General features: G+C 42.5%; 2 protein-coding genes across 2 annotated transcripts in view; one reads left to right on the top strand and one right to left on the bottom strand.

Annotated features, from left to right (window-relative positions):
• Nucleotides 1–6,580, top strand: part of LOC139202636 (zinc finger protein GLIS1) — a 66,852-nt gene extending 60,272 nt beyond the window's left edge. The window contains exons 8-10 of the mRNA XM_070832177.1: nucleotides 5,140–5,270; nucleotides 6,149–6,304; nucleotides 6,417–6,580. Of these exons, the coding sequence (XP_070688278.1) occupies nucleotides 5,140–5,270; nucleotides 6,149–6,304; nucleotides 6,417–6,553 (424 nt within the window). The 3' untranslated portion in view covers nucleotides 6,554–6,580. The remainder of the gene's footprint in view (nucleotides 1–5,139; nucleotides 5,271–6,148; nucleotides 6,305–6,416) is intronic.
• An 802-nt stretch (nucleotides 6,581–7,382) lies between these two features.
• Nucleotides 7,383–12,120, bottom strand: elovl8b (ELOVL fatty acid elongase 8b). Its single transcript, XM_070831851.1, has 9 exons — nucleotides 12,020–12,120; nucleotides 11,877–11,925; nucleotides 11,726–11,783; nucleotides 10,992–11,179; nucleotides 10,727–10,807; nucleotides 10,548–10,604; nucleotides 10,344–10,458; nucleotides 8,728–8,855; nucleotides 7,383–8,632 (listed from the first exon to the last, which is right to left on the bottom strand). The coding sequence occupies exons 3-9, from the start codon at nucleotides 11,781–11,783 to the stop codon at nucleotides 8,468–8,470; spliced, it is 792 nt and encodes a 263-aa protein (XP_070687952.1). The 5' UTR covers nucleotides 11,877–11,925; nucleotides 12,020–12,120; the 3' UTR covers nucleotides 7,383–8,467.
• Between the last annotated feature and the right edge of the window lie 681 nt (nucleotides 12,121–12,801).

Raw genomic sequence — 12,801 nt, 5'->3', positions numbered from 1 at the left:
ACAGGCTGCTGCCAAAGTCAATATCAGCGCCGCACTTGTTTTTCCCAAACGGTTTAGCAGGACATTAAACATTTTGACAAAATTATCAAACTAACCTGCCTCTAGTGTGGCAGCCTCTGACCTCATAGCTAAATGTGTTTACTCTGGCTCAAATGGGCCATTTAGACTCCTCTCACTTTGTAAATACCTGTGTCATTTTTCTGAAGCTAATATTAAAATATGCCAGTTAAAATACATTTGGTGATCGGCATGGCACGAGTGTGTGTGTGTGTGTATCTGTGTGTAGGGCCTCTCTCATAGAGATGGCTGTTCGACGGCGGCAGCACGTGCTCACAGAGAGATGGGTGGTAAATGTTGTCATTCACTGCTTCAGCCATATGTGGTTATATAATTGCGGAGGGGAGATTCTGCTGCCTTTACCTGCGTATTGATACTGGAGCCCCTCTGCAAATATTAGTCTGAGGTGGTTTGATACCTCAGCAGTGATTGACACGGGCTAATTGAATTAGAGTGGCGGCAGAGACGGCACAGAGCTACATTAAGAGTTCCTGCTCTGAAGGGGGACGTTCACGGCCCGTAACTCGACACTGTCTGTCTTCCAGCCATTATCATTCTACAATGATCCACAAAATGGGAGTGTCAATCTCACAGCCCGCACAAAAACATTTTTGAGGTAGTCGCTCATGGCAGCATGTGGTCAGTCACTCATTTTGTGGTGCTGGGTTATTGACGTGCAGTCTTCAATTAACCCGTCTACACAAACGGTTAACTCGCAGAAAAGATTCCGATGATTTACTGTCAATATTCTTCCAAGAAGGATGGTGATTAAGGATGGAGCCTTTGTATTTAGGGCACTTATCTTTCAGGGACTAACAGAGAGTTTTCAGGGTCCCAAAAATATCCCGAGCTCTGGCTGAGCTCTTCACACTGGGGCCTGCAGGGCTGGCTTAGCTTTAGCTTAGCTTTAGTCAGGACGCTGTTGTCTGTCTCTCAAGCACAGCTTTAGCTTGCTAACCAGAACCAGAAATGTTCCCACCACTCTGCGCCAAAGAAGCCCCCGTCATCCATCAGAGGGGCTTAATGGTCGGCTACAAAAGGGGGAGATGAGAGGGGAGGCAGAGGGTGTTTGCGGAGAATGTAGTGTCTGTGGAGGATGGGGTCTGATCCCCGCTCCCTAGTGGGACAGTTTGCTGCAGGTGAAGGAAGATGAACGAGGAGCAGAGCAGGACTGCTCATGAATCTTCAGGTTTTGTTCCATCCAATCATGTCTTGGCACTAGAAGCCAAGACTCCAAAGGCGGTTTCTCTTTAACACAAAAAGAGTGCATCGACTTGTTGTAATGTTTATAGGACCATAGTTGTAGATGACGTCTGTGCACACATGCCTGAATAAGTCATTTAGTCGGGATCTTTCTTCCTCTTGAAGCATTTCTATCATCACAGTTTAGTCATGAACTTCGGTGCTGAACTAAATCTCATTCCCAGAATGACATCAGCTCTCCCATATTACTCACAGAAAAATTCACTGAGCCACTGAAGTTGAAGTCACTGAGCTGTGCTCTCAGTGAGCAAAGAGTGAGGTCTCATAAACCACCCAGCTCATCGCTTTAAACACACCATCTCTATGCTGTAGAGGCCACATCACTCCGCTATAGTCGGCAGTACTCAAGGGCATTTTACATATCTGTCCATGCTGTCCCTAACCTCTCAACCCTGTTAATATTTATTAAAGATGTAGTCCATCAATCTGATAGCCCTACCTTAAAATCCCCTCCATCTCTACCTTCAGGAATCAACGGGTCAACGGTCAAATCACTCGCTCATTGCAGTGGGACGTGGGTGGGTGGGCTGGCTGGAAAAAGTGGAGTAGTGCGGGATGGTCAGTGGAGATGAATATGAAGGCAGAGATTAATGCGGCATATGAAAGATTCCCCTCATACCTCGAGCCTGAGCAGCAAGCAAGCTAGAGACTAGTGAGAGCACGGCCGGAGGCAGCTGGCAGTGATTAGCTTATGATTCACTTTAGCTGCACATAGAGGCAGCTTGTAAAAATATGAACAGTATAACTGTTTCCTGAGTTTGTGCTGACAGCAGCTCCTGGGGGAATGCTGCTCTCTGCAGGAACACATGGCCACGCACTGGGCCTGTGCCAACCCCTGGATTAGCCACGCTCGCTAACAGCTAGCTTCTCCAGAGCTGGACTAACACTAAGGTGCCACACAAACTTCCTCACTTTTGTAGAGGTGGACATGGAGGTCAAGTACAGTCCATAAATGGAAAAGCCCTTAAATTTGATATCCAGATTTTCAAAACAGCTGTTGCACTAAGTATTGAGTATTTCTAAGTATTGATAGTGGTGTAGGGAGTATTTAAATCTTTGACATACCAGCAATACTGCAACATAAAAATACCCTATTACTACTACCTATTATTAAAAATATTGTGTTCATACTTTGAGTAGCAGCAAAATGTACTTATTGAAAGTACATACTGAATAAAAGTGTGTATTGAATATTAAAAGTAAAAATGGCCCCTCTCTATGTTATATTACATTATTGGATTATTATAACTCATGTAGCTGGTTGAGGTCAAACTAATTTTACCACTTAATTTAATCTTTAAGGCTGTATCATATTTAACGTGCTGTCAAACAGTTTAATGTAGTAAAAAGTACAATATTTCCCCTTGAGCAGAAACATAAAGGTGCACAAAATGGAAGTTAAGTTCCTCAAAACTGCACTTTAAATGTTCATCGCTGCACATAGCTGCCTTCCACCACGGTGCTTAGTATAATGAAAATCCCAGATTCAGATGACCACTGTGAAATTACCATGTGTTCATTGGATAAAGGGCTATCTTTCCACCAAAGTTCATGGGATCCATTCATACTTTTATGAGACAGGCAAACAAGCAGAGGGCAGACAGAAGCAGAAACATGACCTATCTTATAGAGGCAATAAAAAACTGTACAGGCGAAGTTTGTTCTTCCCACAGGCTTTAATGATGATCTCTATTGATCAGGGCAGAACTGGGAGCCTGAAGCTACGTCTTACAGCTAAGTAAAATGTGAAATAAATTCGGCATTGGCAGGAACGTGTCGCGGCTTCTTGCACTGTGGTTTCACATCGTTTACCATCTCCCTTCACCAGCCACCCTCTGCAAAATGCCCTGCATAAAGCCACTGCCAGCTACTGAGTGCTGGGTGGGACGCGTCCCATGAATGGAGCAGTGGGTCATATAGCAGGCTCCAGCCAGGCCAGCAGTGAGCAGTCATCTGAGGGCTCGGCTGCCTCCAGCAGCACTCTGTCATCACATTCATATAGCGCTTAGTTCAAACCATATGCTTCCACAGCACAGCGGCACAGTAACACAGCAGCAGTTTATGTGTTGGCATTCCTGATATGCAGTCATGAGAGGGTACTAAGTAGCTGTTGAATATTTGGGGAGGTGATTGGCCGGCTGTGTTTTTAAAGGCAGGTCTGTTGGCTATCAGTCTGAATTTGGACCAGATTGCTGTTCCATTAAGTTAATGTCAAGTGTACAACATTAAGTCACTAAATCTGTGGTCATTTTGAGTTTCTTGTTAACTTTAACATTTAAGTGTCTGAATAAATACCAGACATGGCTCTTGCTGCTCCTGGCTTATTAAAGTGATCTCATGAAGGCAGAACAAGATGCACGAAGACTCGAACAAAATCCACCTACCAGCACCTCAAATGCTCAATAATTAACACGTCATATCAAGTTAAATATGTACAACCTGTTTTTGTCTTTGCCTGGATTAAATGAACAACATATAACATCGATTAATGAGCATTAGAGGGGTAGATTTTTTTACTACCTTCTGACAGAGCCAGGATAGCCATTTCCCCCCGTTTCCAGTCTTTATGCTAAGCTAACCGCCTCCTGGCTGTAGCTTCACACTGATCGTATAGATTTGAGTGTGTCAATTTTTTCATTTAACCCTCTACAACAAATCAAATATTATTTATTTCAGAAAAAAATTCAAACGTGTGCCATGTTAACAGAAAAAAATACTCTGTGCAGTTGAGGCTTTTATTTTATTATGTATTCTTTAGAACTAGAGAAATGAAAAATTGCCACCACATTTATGTAACATGTCTGAGAGAGGTTTTTTCGCCTTTGATGATTCTCAGGTGTAATTCACTTAAAAATGCCCAATGTTATCCTCCAGATATTTAGAAATCCCTAAATATGCACAATTAACAGCAAAGACAAAATTAAAACTAAATAACCAAATTCATTGTGGCAAACTTTCCATGTTAGACAACATGATGTTATACAGAACTTGGTCTCAGATGCTGCCAACAGCGTCTGCACAAACTCTCTGAAGCATGCCGCTTCAGTTTTTCGAGGGTGACCCTGTTAAGCCGTGAAGCTAAATGGAGGGATTACCATCTGCTGGTATGATGGTAATATTTCACCATTTGCGTTGACCTCTTTGATCTCCAGTTTGTGGTTTTCCCTGCGCGCAGTGTGACTCCTAGATGCGGAGACTGAGGAAAACTGCAGCACGCTCCATTTCAATAGTAGTTTGAGATCATGTCCCTTCCTCTGATTTGAGACTGCTGTATCAGACCATCGTTTAAATGATCAATATCCACAAAAATAAGCCAACATGGAAGCCTCAATTGTTCTCTGGGCTGTTAGAGTCCACAAAGTCACAAACATGTCATCTTAATATTCCTCTTTCTGAAAAGTCATGAATGTAAACACCATTGTGCTTTCTTCTCTCTAGGCCACAAAGCCTGGGGTTACTGTAATGATGGGCAGTGTGTGTATGTGTGTGTAGGGGGGTTGGTTTCGCTTGAATGCACACTCCACTGTTTGTTGATTTAAGATCATAATATGTGGTAGGAGGACGATTACGTGCGGGGAGCCCAAGTTTCCACACGCCTGGAATGTTTCTTCTTCTGTGTGTTTAGGATCACTAACTGCTCCGCTGGGTTTGTCGGATCATGTGGTTAGCGGGCCGGCACATAGCCCCGGCTTTGATTGGGATGTCACAATGCATGAAGCGTTTTATTGAGGTATTACGGAGACTGTCTAGAAAAGGAGGGATAATGGATCAAGAGGTCTAAAATGTATATTTCACCCACGCTTTCGGTGTCTCCTCCAGGGTGTCGGGTCCCCTCCTGTCTCCGGGGATGAAGGGGACGGGGACACCTCCTCCTCCTCTGGAGAAACAGCATGTGCACCCTCACCACAAGCCCTACTCTCACTATCACCACCATCAGTCTGCCAACGACGGTAAGACTGACCCAAAGACATCTGGCTGAATGTAACTTAACTTGTTTCAGGAAATCTGCTTTGGCTTGCATTTGAAAAATGTTCATTGCCGTTTCAATTCAATATCCTGAAATCTTTCCTGTGGCAGATGATTCTGTAACATGTAGCCTGAATATTTCTTTTATACAACTTCCTATGAGAGGCTTTACGGTGTCCGATCTCTTGAATATACATAAGAACAACCCTGTGTCCTTTGTAAAACGCTTACCGTACCAGCCGAGCCACATGAAAGGCCTCAAAGAGAGGAAGTTGTCTCTTAGAGCAGCGATACTGCCCCGCGGCTCTGTCAGAGCATTTTTAGGACACGGAGAGAGATTAGAGTTGTAGAGACAGAGCGGGGAAAACCACATGCCGGAAGCCTTTTCCCTGTGCTGAATTAGCCAACAAAACGCTGGCTCATGTATTCAGCTGTCTCTCAGCGCCCGAATATGGCAGGCTCAGCTGTCACTCCAGAGCCTTTTTCCTAATGCCTTAAACACTGTTTTCCCTGTAAAGATCTACACATGGACGTCTCTCTAACCACGCTGTGGTCAGGGAGTTGCGTAAAAGAGCTCCAGGAAAGGCTGCTTTCCCATTATCATGACTCCTGCGGTCAATTCTGAGTACAAACTGAGACGATGGGGACAAATGTTACATACTATAGGGCTGGCACTGTTAGCATGAGCACAAATATAGCATTGTCATAATTTGAGATCCACATCAAGTTTCAGCCGGATGGACCGGACGCCTTCTGACCTCGGAAACAATTGCCCATAGACACTGATGGCAGTTGATCAAGTCTGGCTTCTATTTTTCTCCTCTCTTTCTCCTCCTTCCTACATTATTCCCTCATTTCCTAGAATACCAAGGCAGCTTTCAGAGCTGCTTCCATTTCGGGGAATCCTACAGGATGGAGCAGACAGTCGGTGGCGTCCACGTCCCAGGAGATTCTCACGCCTATACTTCGCACCAGCACAATGGTTTCCACATGTCGAATAGCAACACTGGCACCGCAGGTGAGGACAGTTTACCGTGACCTTGCCGTAAAAAGAAAAAAAAAAAAAGAAAATCACCCGAGCGATGTTATCAAAATGTTAAACAAACTGCACATTTTCTTGTCTGTTCCAGGCTTCAGCTTGACCCAGGAGTTGCAAGGTGCCGCAGGGTGCCAGTTCTCGTCCAGCCCAGAGGAGAGCATTTTCTTCCAGGTGGGCAGCTTCGACCGCAGCCTGAACCACATGTCCTCCGTCTACACAGAGACATAGAGCAACACTGGAGCAGGGCCCGCTTCACCACACCTACGCCGCTGTCGAATAGTCAGAAAAAAAAAAAGTACGTCCTATGTCTTTTCCTAAACTCTTTTCCTTGACCTCGATGGAAAACGCCATGAGGTCAAGGAAAAATGTGAAGGAGAATTCAGAAGGATTTAGGAGGAGACGCCCGCAGTGCTGAGAGGATCCAACTGCTCTGCCGGATGGTGCACAGCTTTAAATGTTGCTGCCACAAGGAACTGTGGGACAGCTTTATCTCCTTTCCTTTGGTGAAGGATGGTCCAGTGCACCCGATGCTGAAGGAAATAAGAAAGGAAGCACTGAAGCACCTTTGCTTAGCTTTTAGAGACTCCCACCTGCTCTTATCATGGCTGCCACTCAGTCAGGAACCTTCCTAAGAAATAAAAAGACTATTCGATCACAGTCCAACTCCTCCCATCTTATCACACCTGGATCACCTCCTCTCCAGTTCCTTTCATTCAGGATATTCAATCAAATCAAAGTCATTAATAGCTTATTACAATCTACCAGATGGATGGGAAACCAGCACGCTGAAACAGACATACTGCAATGTGATTAACTACTTAACTGAATGGTCAAATTACACTTGTTTTATAGTCCAAGTATGTAAAAACAGTGGTTTCCAACCTTTTTGGTTTGTGGCCCCTCAAGACAAGGACGTCACTAGATGCATCCGTCTTCCAGTTTTGACCATTTCAACCAAAATGTGACTTTGTAAAATTATCCAGAACTTCACAAGGAAATAAGCAAAGATTTGGGGAAAAAGGTAAAAAATTAACATAATTTTAGTTATTTTCTGCTCTTTTATTCTGTGACCCATGCTACAAACCAAATTTCAGAATATCTGCGTCGGTTCTGAGCTTTCTGTTTTTATTCTGGCACTCTCAAGTCCTCCGAATCTGAACGCTAAAATCACTAGAAGGCCCCTTTCATCCTCCTGTGACCCTTCAGTTTTGTCTTGTGATTGCTTGTGGGGCCCACAAACCCCAGGTTAGAAACCACTTGGTTTCAGGAAAGAGGAAACATAAAAAATGAACTTAAGTGATAACATGAGATAAAAACATGACATTAAGTCTTCTTTTCTCATTAGTGAAGTGAAAAAAAAAGGCTGAAGAATGATGAGTTTTTTTTTTGTTGTTTTTTTTTCAGTCAGTCAGAATCACATTTATTGGCCAAGAACCCACCATGTACAAAGACTGACTGACTGGGTTACACTGGTGCTAACGCTCACACACTTACACGTACAATCAGATCAAGATTACGTATGCAGTTTTTCCAGTGTTAACATATACACACTACAAACAGTACAAAGCCCCTGACTGGAAAAAAAAAAGCCTTCTCCCTCCTCTTCATGTTTTTTTCTCTCTAATCTACATCTTTCAATCTATTTTAGACTGAAGTGTAGAAAAGAATATATCATTTTGCTGTGTTTGTTTTAACAGTATTTTGTTGTTAAAGTGTTTTTTGCTTTTTTTGTGGATTTAATCTCTGGAGGAGGGTTTGAACTCATTAATTCTGCAATAATGCAGAGAAACCAACTTACTTTATTATTATGTATAAAATGTACAGTTTGTTTACAACAATCATTTGAATGTTTGTCATTTCTCAATTTAAGAAATAAATAATTGAATGATCAGTGTTTCTTTCTTTGTTTGACATGTATTTGACACTGATTATAAATACAAAAAAAAATCAATCATATTAGTTGAGTATGTCTGTAAAATACTGACAGTAGAGTTAAACTGACAGTTGATGAAGAGCAGCATGAGGAAGACCTTAAAACTGTGGGCATGTAGTTCCCTCTAGTGGCCACTGGTCAGTACTGCAGACATAGGAGACCTGAGTGTGTGTGTACAGAGTGTGCGAGTGTGGCCTCACCACTGCAGCTCATTTCTGCTTCTTGTTTTTGAGGTAGCTCTGATAATAGAAGTTGCTGAAGAGGATGATGAGGGTGACGCAGTAACCAAACACCAGCATGTTCATGGAGTCGGGGAAGTCGCACTCTGTGAGCAGGTTGTGGCTCGTGTACAGGAGGAACAGCAGGAACTGCAGCTGTGGGAAGCAGTCGAGGGGGGGGAAGTTCAGACTTCACAAACGCACTTCATGTTCATTCACAGTTCTTTTCACACAGAACAGGAGCCGCTCACCAGCTGCAGAGACGTGAGGTACCGCTTCCACCACAGGTACCGCTGCATGTGGGGGCCGATCGCAGCCAGGCCGTAGTAAGAGTACATCAAAATGTGGACGAAGGTGTTGACCAGGCCGATGAAGAACGCTGCAGGGTGAGAGGAATAAAGCCAGTGAGGCAGCGGACACACAGAAGTACGACTTATTTTATATTACAGGTTTAGAGCATTTCAGCCACATTAGACTGTAATTAAGCTCATTAATTAGGGGGCCGCTTGCAAGCAAGGCCCACTATTGTGCCAGCTATGCAAAGCATAGGGCACAAGACCAGCACAAATTGAATCAGCCGGACTCATGGTGACCTTTTCAAAATAAAAGCCCTGTGTTTTTCAAAACACATTTCATCAGATTGTTCATCTGTACATCCTTCAACTTCAATTTGTGAATTTACACAAATTGGGAATTGGGAAATGACTGTTCTTGGAATTAAATAGTTTTCTTAGTTAGTTTTTCTTTTTTTTTTTTTACATGTGATTACACAGCAAGCACATCTCTCACTCACTGTCTTAAGCTCCTGGGGAAACAACTGAATGCCTGAGATCTTTAAGATTAAAATTGTTACAGACTATTACCTCTGTCAATAATTAAGTCATACAGACTCTTATTTCGCCACATGATCACTACGTTACAGGAACGTAAAGTCTCCACATTTAACTCGACATGTTACATTAACGCAAATCTTTGATTATTATTTTGCACTTTGTGCTCTGAAAATTTGCAGTCTTTGGTCATTAGTTTGCACATTCTTTCACATTCTTCTTTCAACACATTACAGCTCTTTTCATAACACCATCTATTCTACATATTTCTAAATAGATTTTTCATATTCTTTATTATAAATCTTTCTTATTTCTGACTTTTGTAGTACTTTTTCTTCATTATGCACCAAAATACCAGGGCAAATTCCATGTATGTGAAAACCTAAAATAAAACTGAGATCAAACTCAAGTGTCTTGCTGAAGGGAGTTTTCATCAGGAGTGGTCAAATCTTATAGTTAAAGGTGTAATTCTACAGTTTATTTAAGAACAGATCTAAACGGAAAAGGTGTTTGTTCATATCTAATAATTTCCAACATTACCAAGTTGGCAATGAAGTCCAAAGCAAATCTGTTTTAAGAAAAATGTAATTTCATTTAAAGAAAAAAAAAAAAATCCAAGTAGCCTAAAATATTATAACAGTTGGGCACTGTGGCTTTTAGCAAATGTTACTCAAACTGGAGTAACTAGAGTATTTGTTGGGGACTATTTTCAGCTGTGGATGAATACACATTTGGTGTGCTTGTAGTGACTATTTACTGCAGCACTCTGACGGTGAAAATGTGGCTCACTGATGTGTTTTTAGTAGCTTTTGGACAAAAGTGGCATCACAGAATAATACTATAATAATACTGTAGTAATGTGATAATAGACAATACTTGTTAGATGTTTGTTTTGGACTTTTAATGGGATTGTTGCCCGTATGAAAAACGTAGAATATCACCAGACTTTTCCTCCTTCTGTCTGTCTGTTTTTAAACATACATGTGTGTCAGTGTCATTAAGGCACCTCCGGTAAATTACTAAAATAGTTGACTCACACTGTCCGCCGGCCACGTATTTGACTCCTGCCCACCAGTTGAAGAGCATGGTGCCGTGGTGGTAAACATGGAGGAAAGTCACCTGATTGCTCTTCTTCCTCAGGATGAAGAAGAGCTGCTCGTAGAGCGGAGCAGAGGAGACTGTTACAGTTACAGCTCTGTTATTAAAGCTGGGACAGTGCAACTGTTGTAACAAGTGTGTACCGTGTCGCTGAGCTCTATGACCTTGGAGAAGAAAAACCACCAGCAGACTCTGGCCATCTGGAGGAAGGGAACAACGGAGAAAGGTGACTTTTGGATTCATTTTGTGTGAATTACGTTCCAAATGTGACAGACCAAACACATCGAAGGGACTAAATGTGGCAGGTGAGAGTCGTGCTTACCCTCATTGCCAGCGGGCTGGTGCTGTAATCTACTGGCTGACAGAAGTAGCTGTAGTTTGACAGCCAGGATGTGACCAGGAACTGGTAAATATTCACACAATTACTTCATGAAACAATACACCAGAAATAGAGAACACAAACACAAATCCCTGAGAGGAAGCAGCAGCACCAAAAAAAATACACAAAAAAACGAAAACCCGTCAGGGCCTGAAAACCCCCAACATTACTGTGCTCAGGAGCAGAACAAAGAGCAGGCCAAACACACCTCGTAGAACATGTAGGCAGACAGGACGACCATGGCGAAGTTGTACACAATGAGAACGACTTTGAGGTCAACAGGTTGTCGGTGCTTCATCAGACGAGGGCCGGCCCAGACCACAAGGAGGTAAACCAGGAAGATGATGGACACCGGGACAGGGGAGTAGACCAGCGGCCACGGGTCCGTCCTCTTGTCTGGAACAGGAGAGTGCTCTGGGTCACGGACTTTTAGGCATCATTCACACGTGAATACATGTAACACAGGACACATCACTGGCTCGAGCTTTCAGCACTGACTCAAGACTATTTTTGATGTTGCCTGCACAGGAAATGCAAAGTTTGTCTGATGTGTGAGTAGTTTAGTGAATGTAAACCATAAATCCTCACTCAAAACTCATAAAATAATCATTCATTTGCACAAATATAAGGCAGTTTTCATGTGAAACTGAATAGGTCCGTCCTAATTCTGGGTCCCTGCTGCATGTCCACCTCTGGAACAACATAATATAACTTTGTGGCATTGTGGCAAAACATGTGACCATCCACAAAGCTTTCATTGTGAAGGGGAGCACATCTGCAGCTCCAACTCACACACTCACACACACACACACACACACAGAATACAAGCTTGATCTTTCAGACTGGGAATCTCTTCTACAAATGCAAGATGAGTTACGCGTTTGCTGCAAAACTAAAGCTGCATGAATTGAATATGTGGTGAAAACATGACCATGAGCGTACCTCCACTGTCCGCTATCCTCTGGTGCACGGAGAGGACAGTTTGCCATGCGGAAGCCATCTGCAAGAAACATAATGTTAAAGAAAGTGGGTGAAAAACAAACACTCACATCTGCAGCATTTTAAAGACCAAAACGTTCTCACTCTTACACACCTTTCAAATGGCGTCTCGGCAGTGAACTTCAGCGGTGCCGGTTGACAACCTTTGGACGATATGTGGCAAATAAATAATAGTTAAACTCAATTTGCAGCCAAAACCAGGTGCGATGAATGGAAGAGGGCGGACTGAAGACACACCTGAAACGCGCTGGACTCAGGAATAGAGTAGATTTAACTTCCACTTGAGTAACTTCTGGTGGAGAAAATACCAAGAAATGATTTGAATCACTTCCTGTCGTTTCTGCGCTTTCGGGTCTGCAGCTTTTTTTTTTTTTTTTTTTCCTGTGACTGGGTCAGATGGTTGTTGCATGTTCAGCACAGCAGGGGGCGCCGTTTCCAGCCATAATGTGACCGACTCCTTATTTTAATTTCTTGCTTAGGTTTTGTATAATTCCACGTGTTCTACCATACTTCATAGATATCTTTTCACAAAATAAAAAAGTATTTCTCGTCCATAAGTGGCTCAGTAGTGCAAGTCTTTGCCAAAAGTTTCAAATTCTGGGAATTTGAAGATGTCTGCTGTTGCAATTTAATTTAAGATATATATATATATATATATATATATATATATGCTGTTATATAGTAAAGTCATATAACAAAGTGTTGCGTCTCAGTAGAAAAGCCACTGATAAACTGTCCGTACAGCCCTCCAAGTTCCTCTAGCTCAGACATAATTTAGCACCAAGTAATCAGACCGATCCTTTTCTCCAGCTCACTTAGCTGCTACCAGTCATCTGTCTCACCAGAGTAGAATTTAAATAAACTTACAATATGTTCTCCTCAGACTTTAACCAGATCTTATTCTTGTTATAACCTGTGAAAGCTTCTCAAGTTATTACATGAAACTCTTCTTCAAAATGAAATAAGTCAGCGTGTTGCAGTAACAAGACCGTACGTCATTATAACATGAAAACATGTTT

This window comes from Pempheris klunzingeri, chromosome 6 (assembly GCF_042242105.1).
Source record: "Pempheris klunzingeri isolate RE-2024b chromosome 6, fPemKlu1.hap1, whole genome shotgun sequence".
Classification (NCBI taxonomy): domain Eukaryota; kingdom Metazoa; phylum Chordata; class Actinopteri; order Acropomatiformes; family Pempheridae; genus Pempheris; species Pempheris klunzingeri.
The sequence above is the reverse complement of the archived record's forward strand: the minus strand, read 5'-3'. Positions and strand labels throughout refer to the sequence as shown.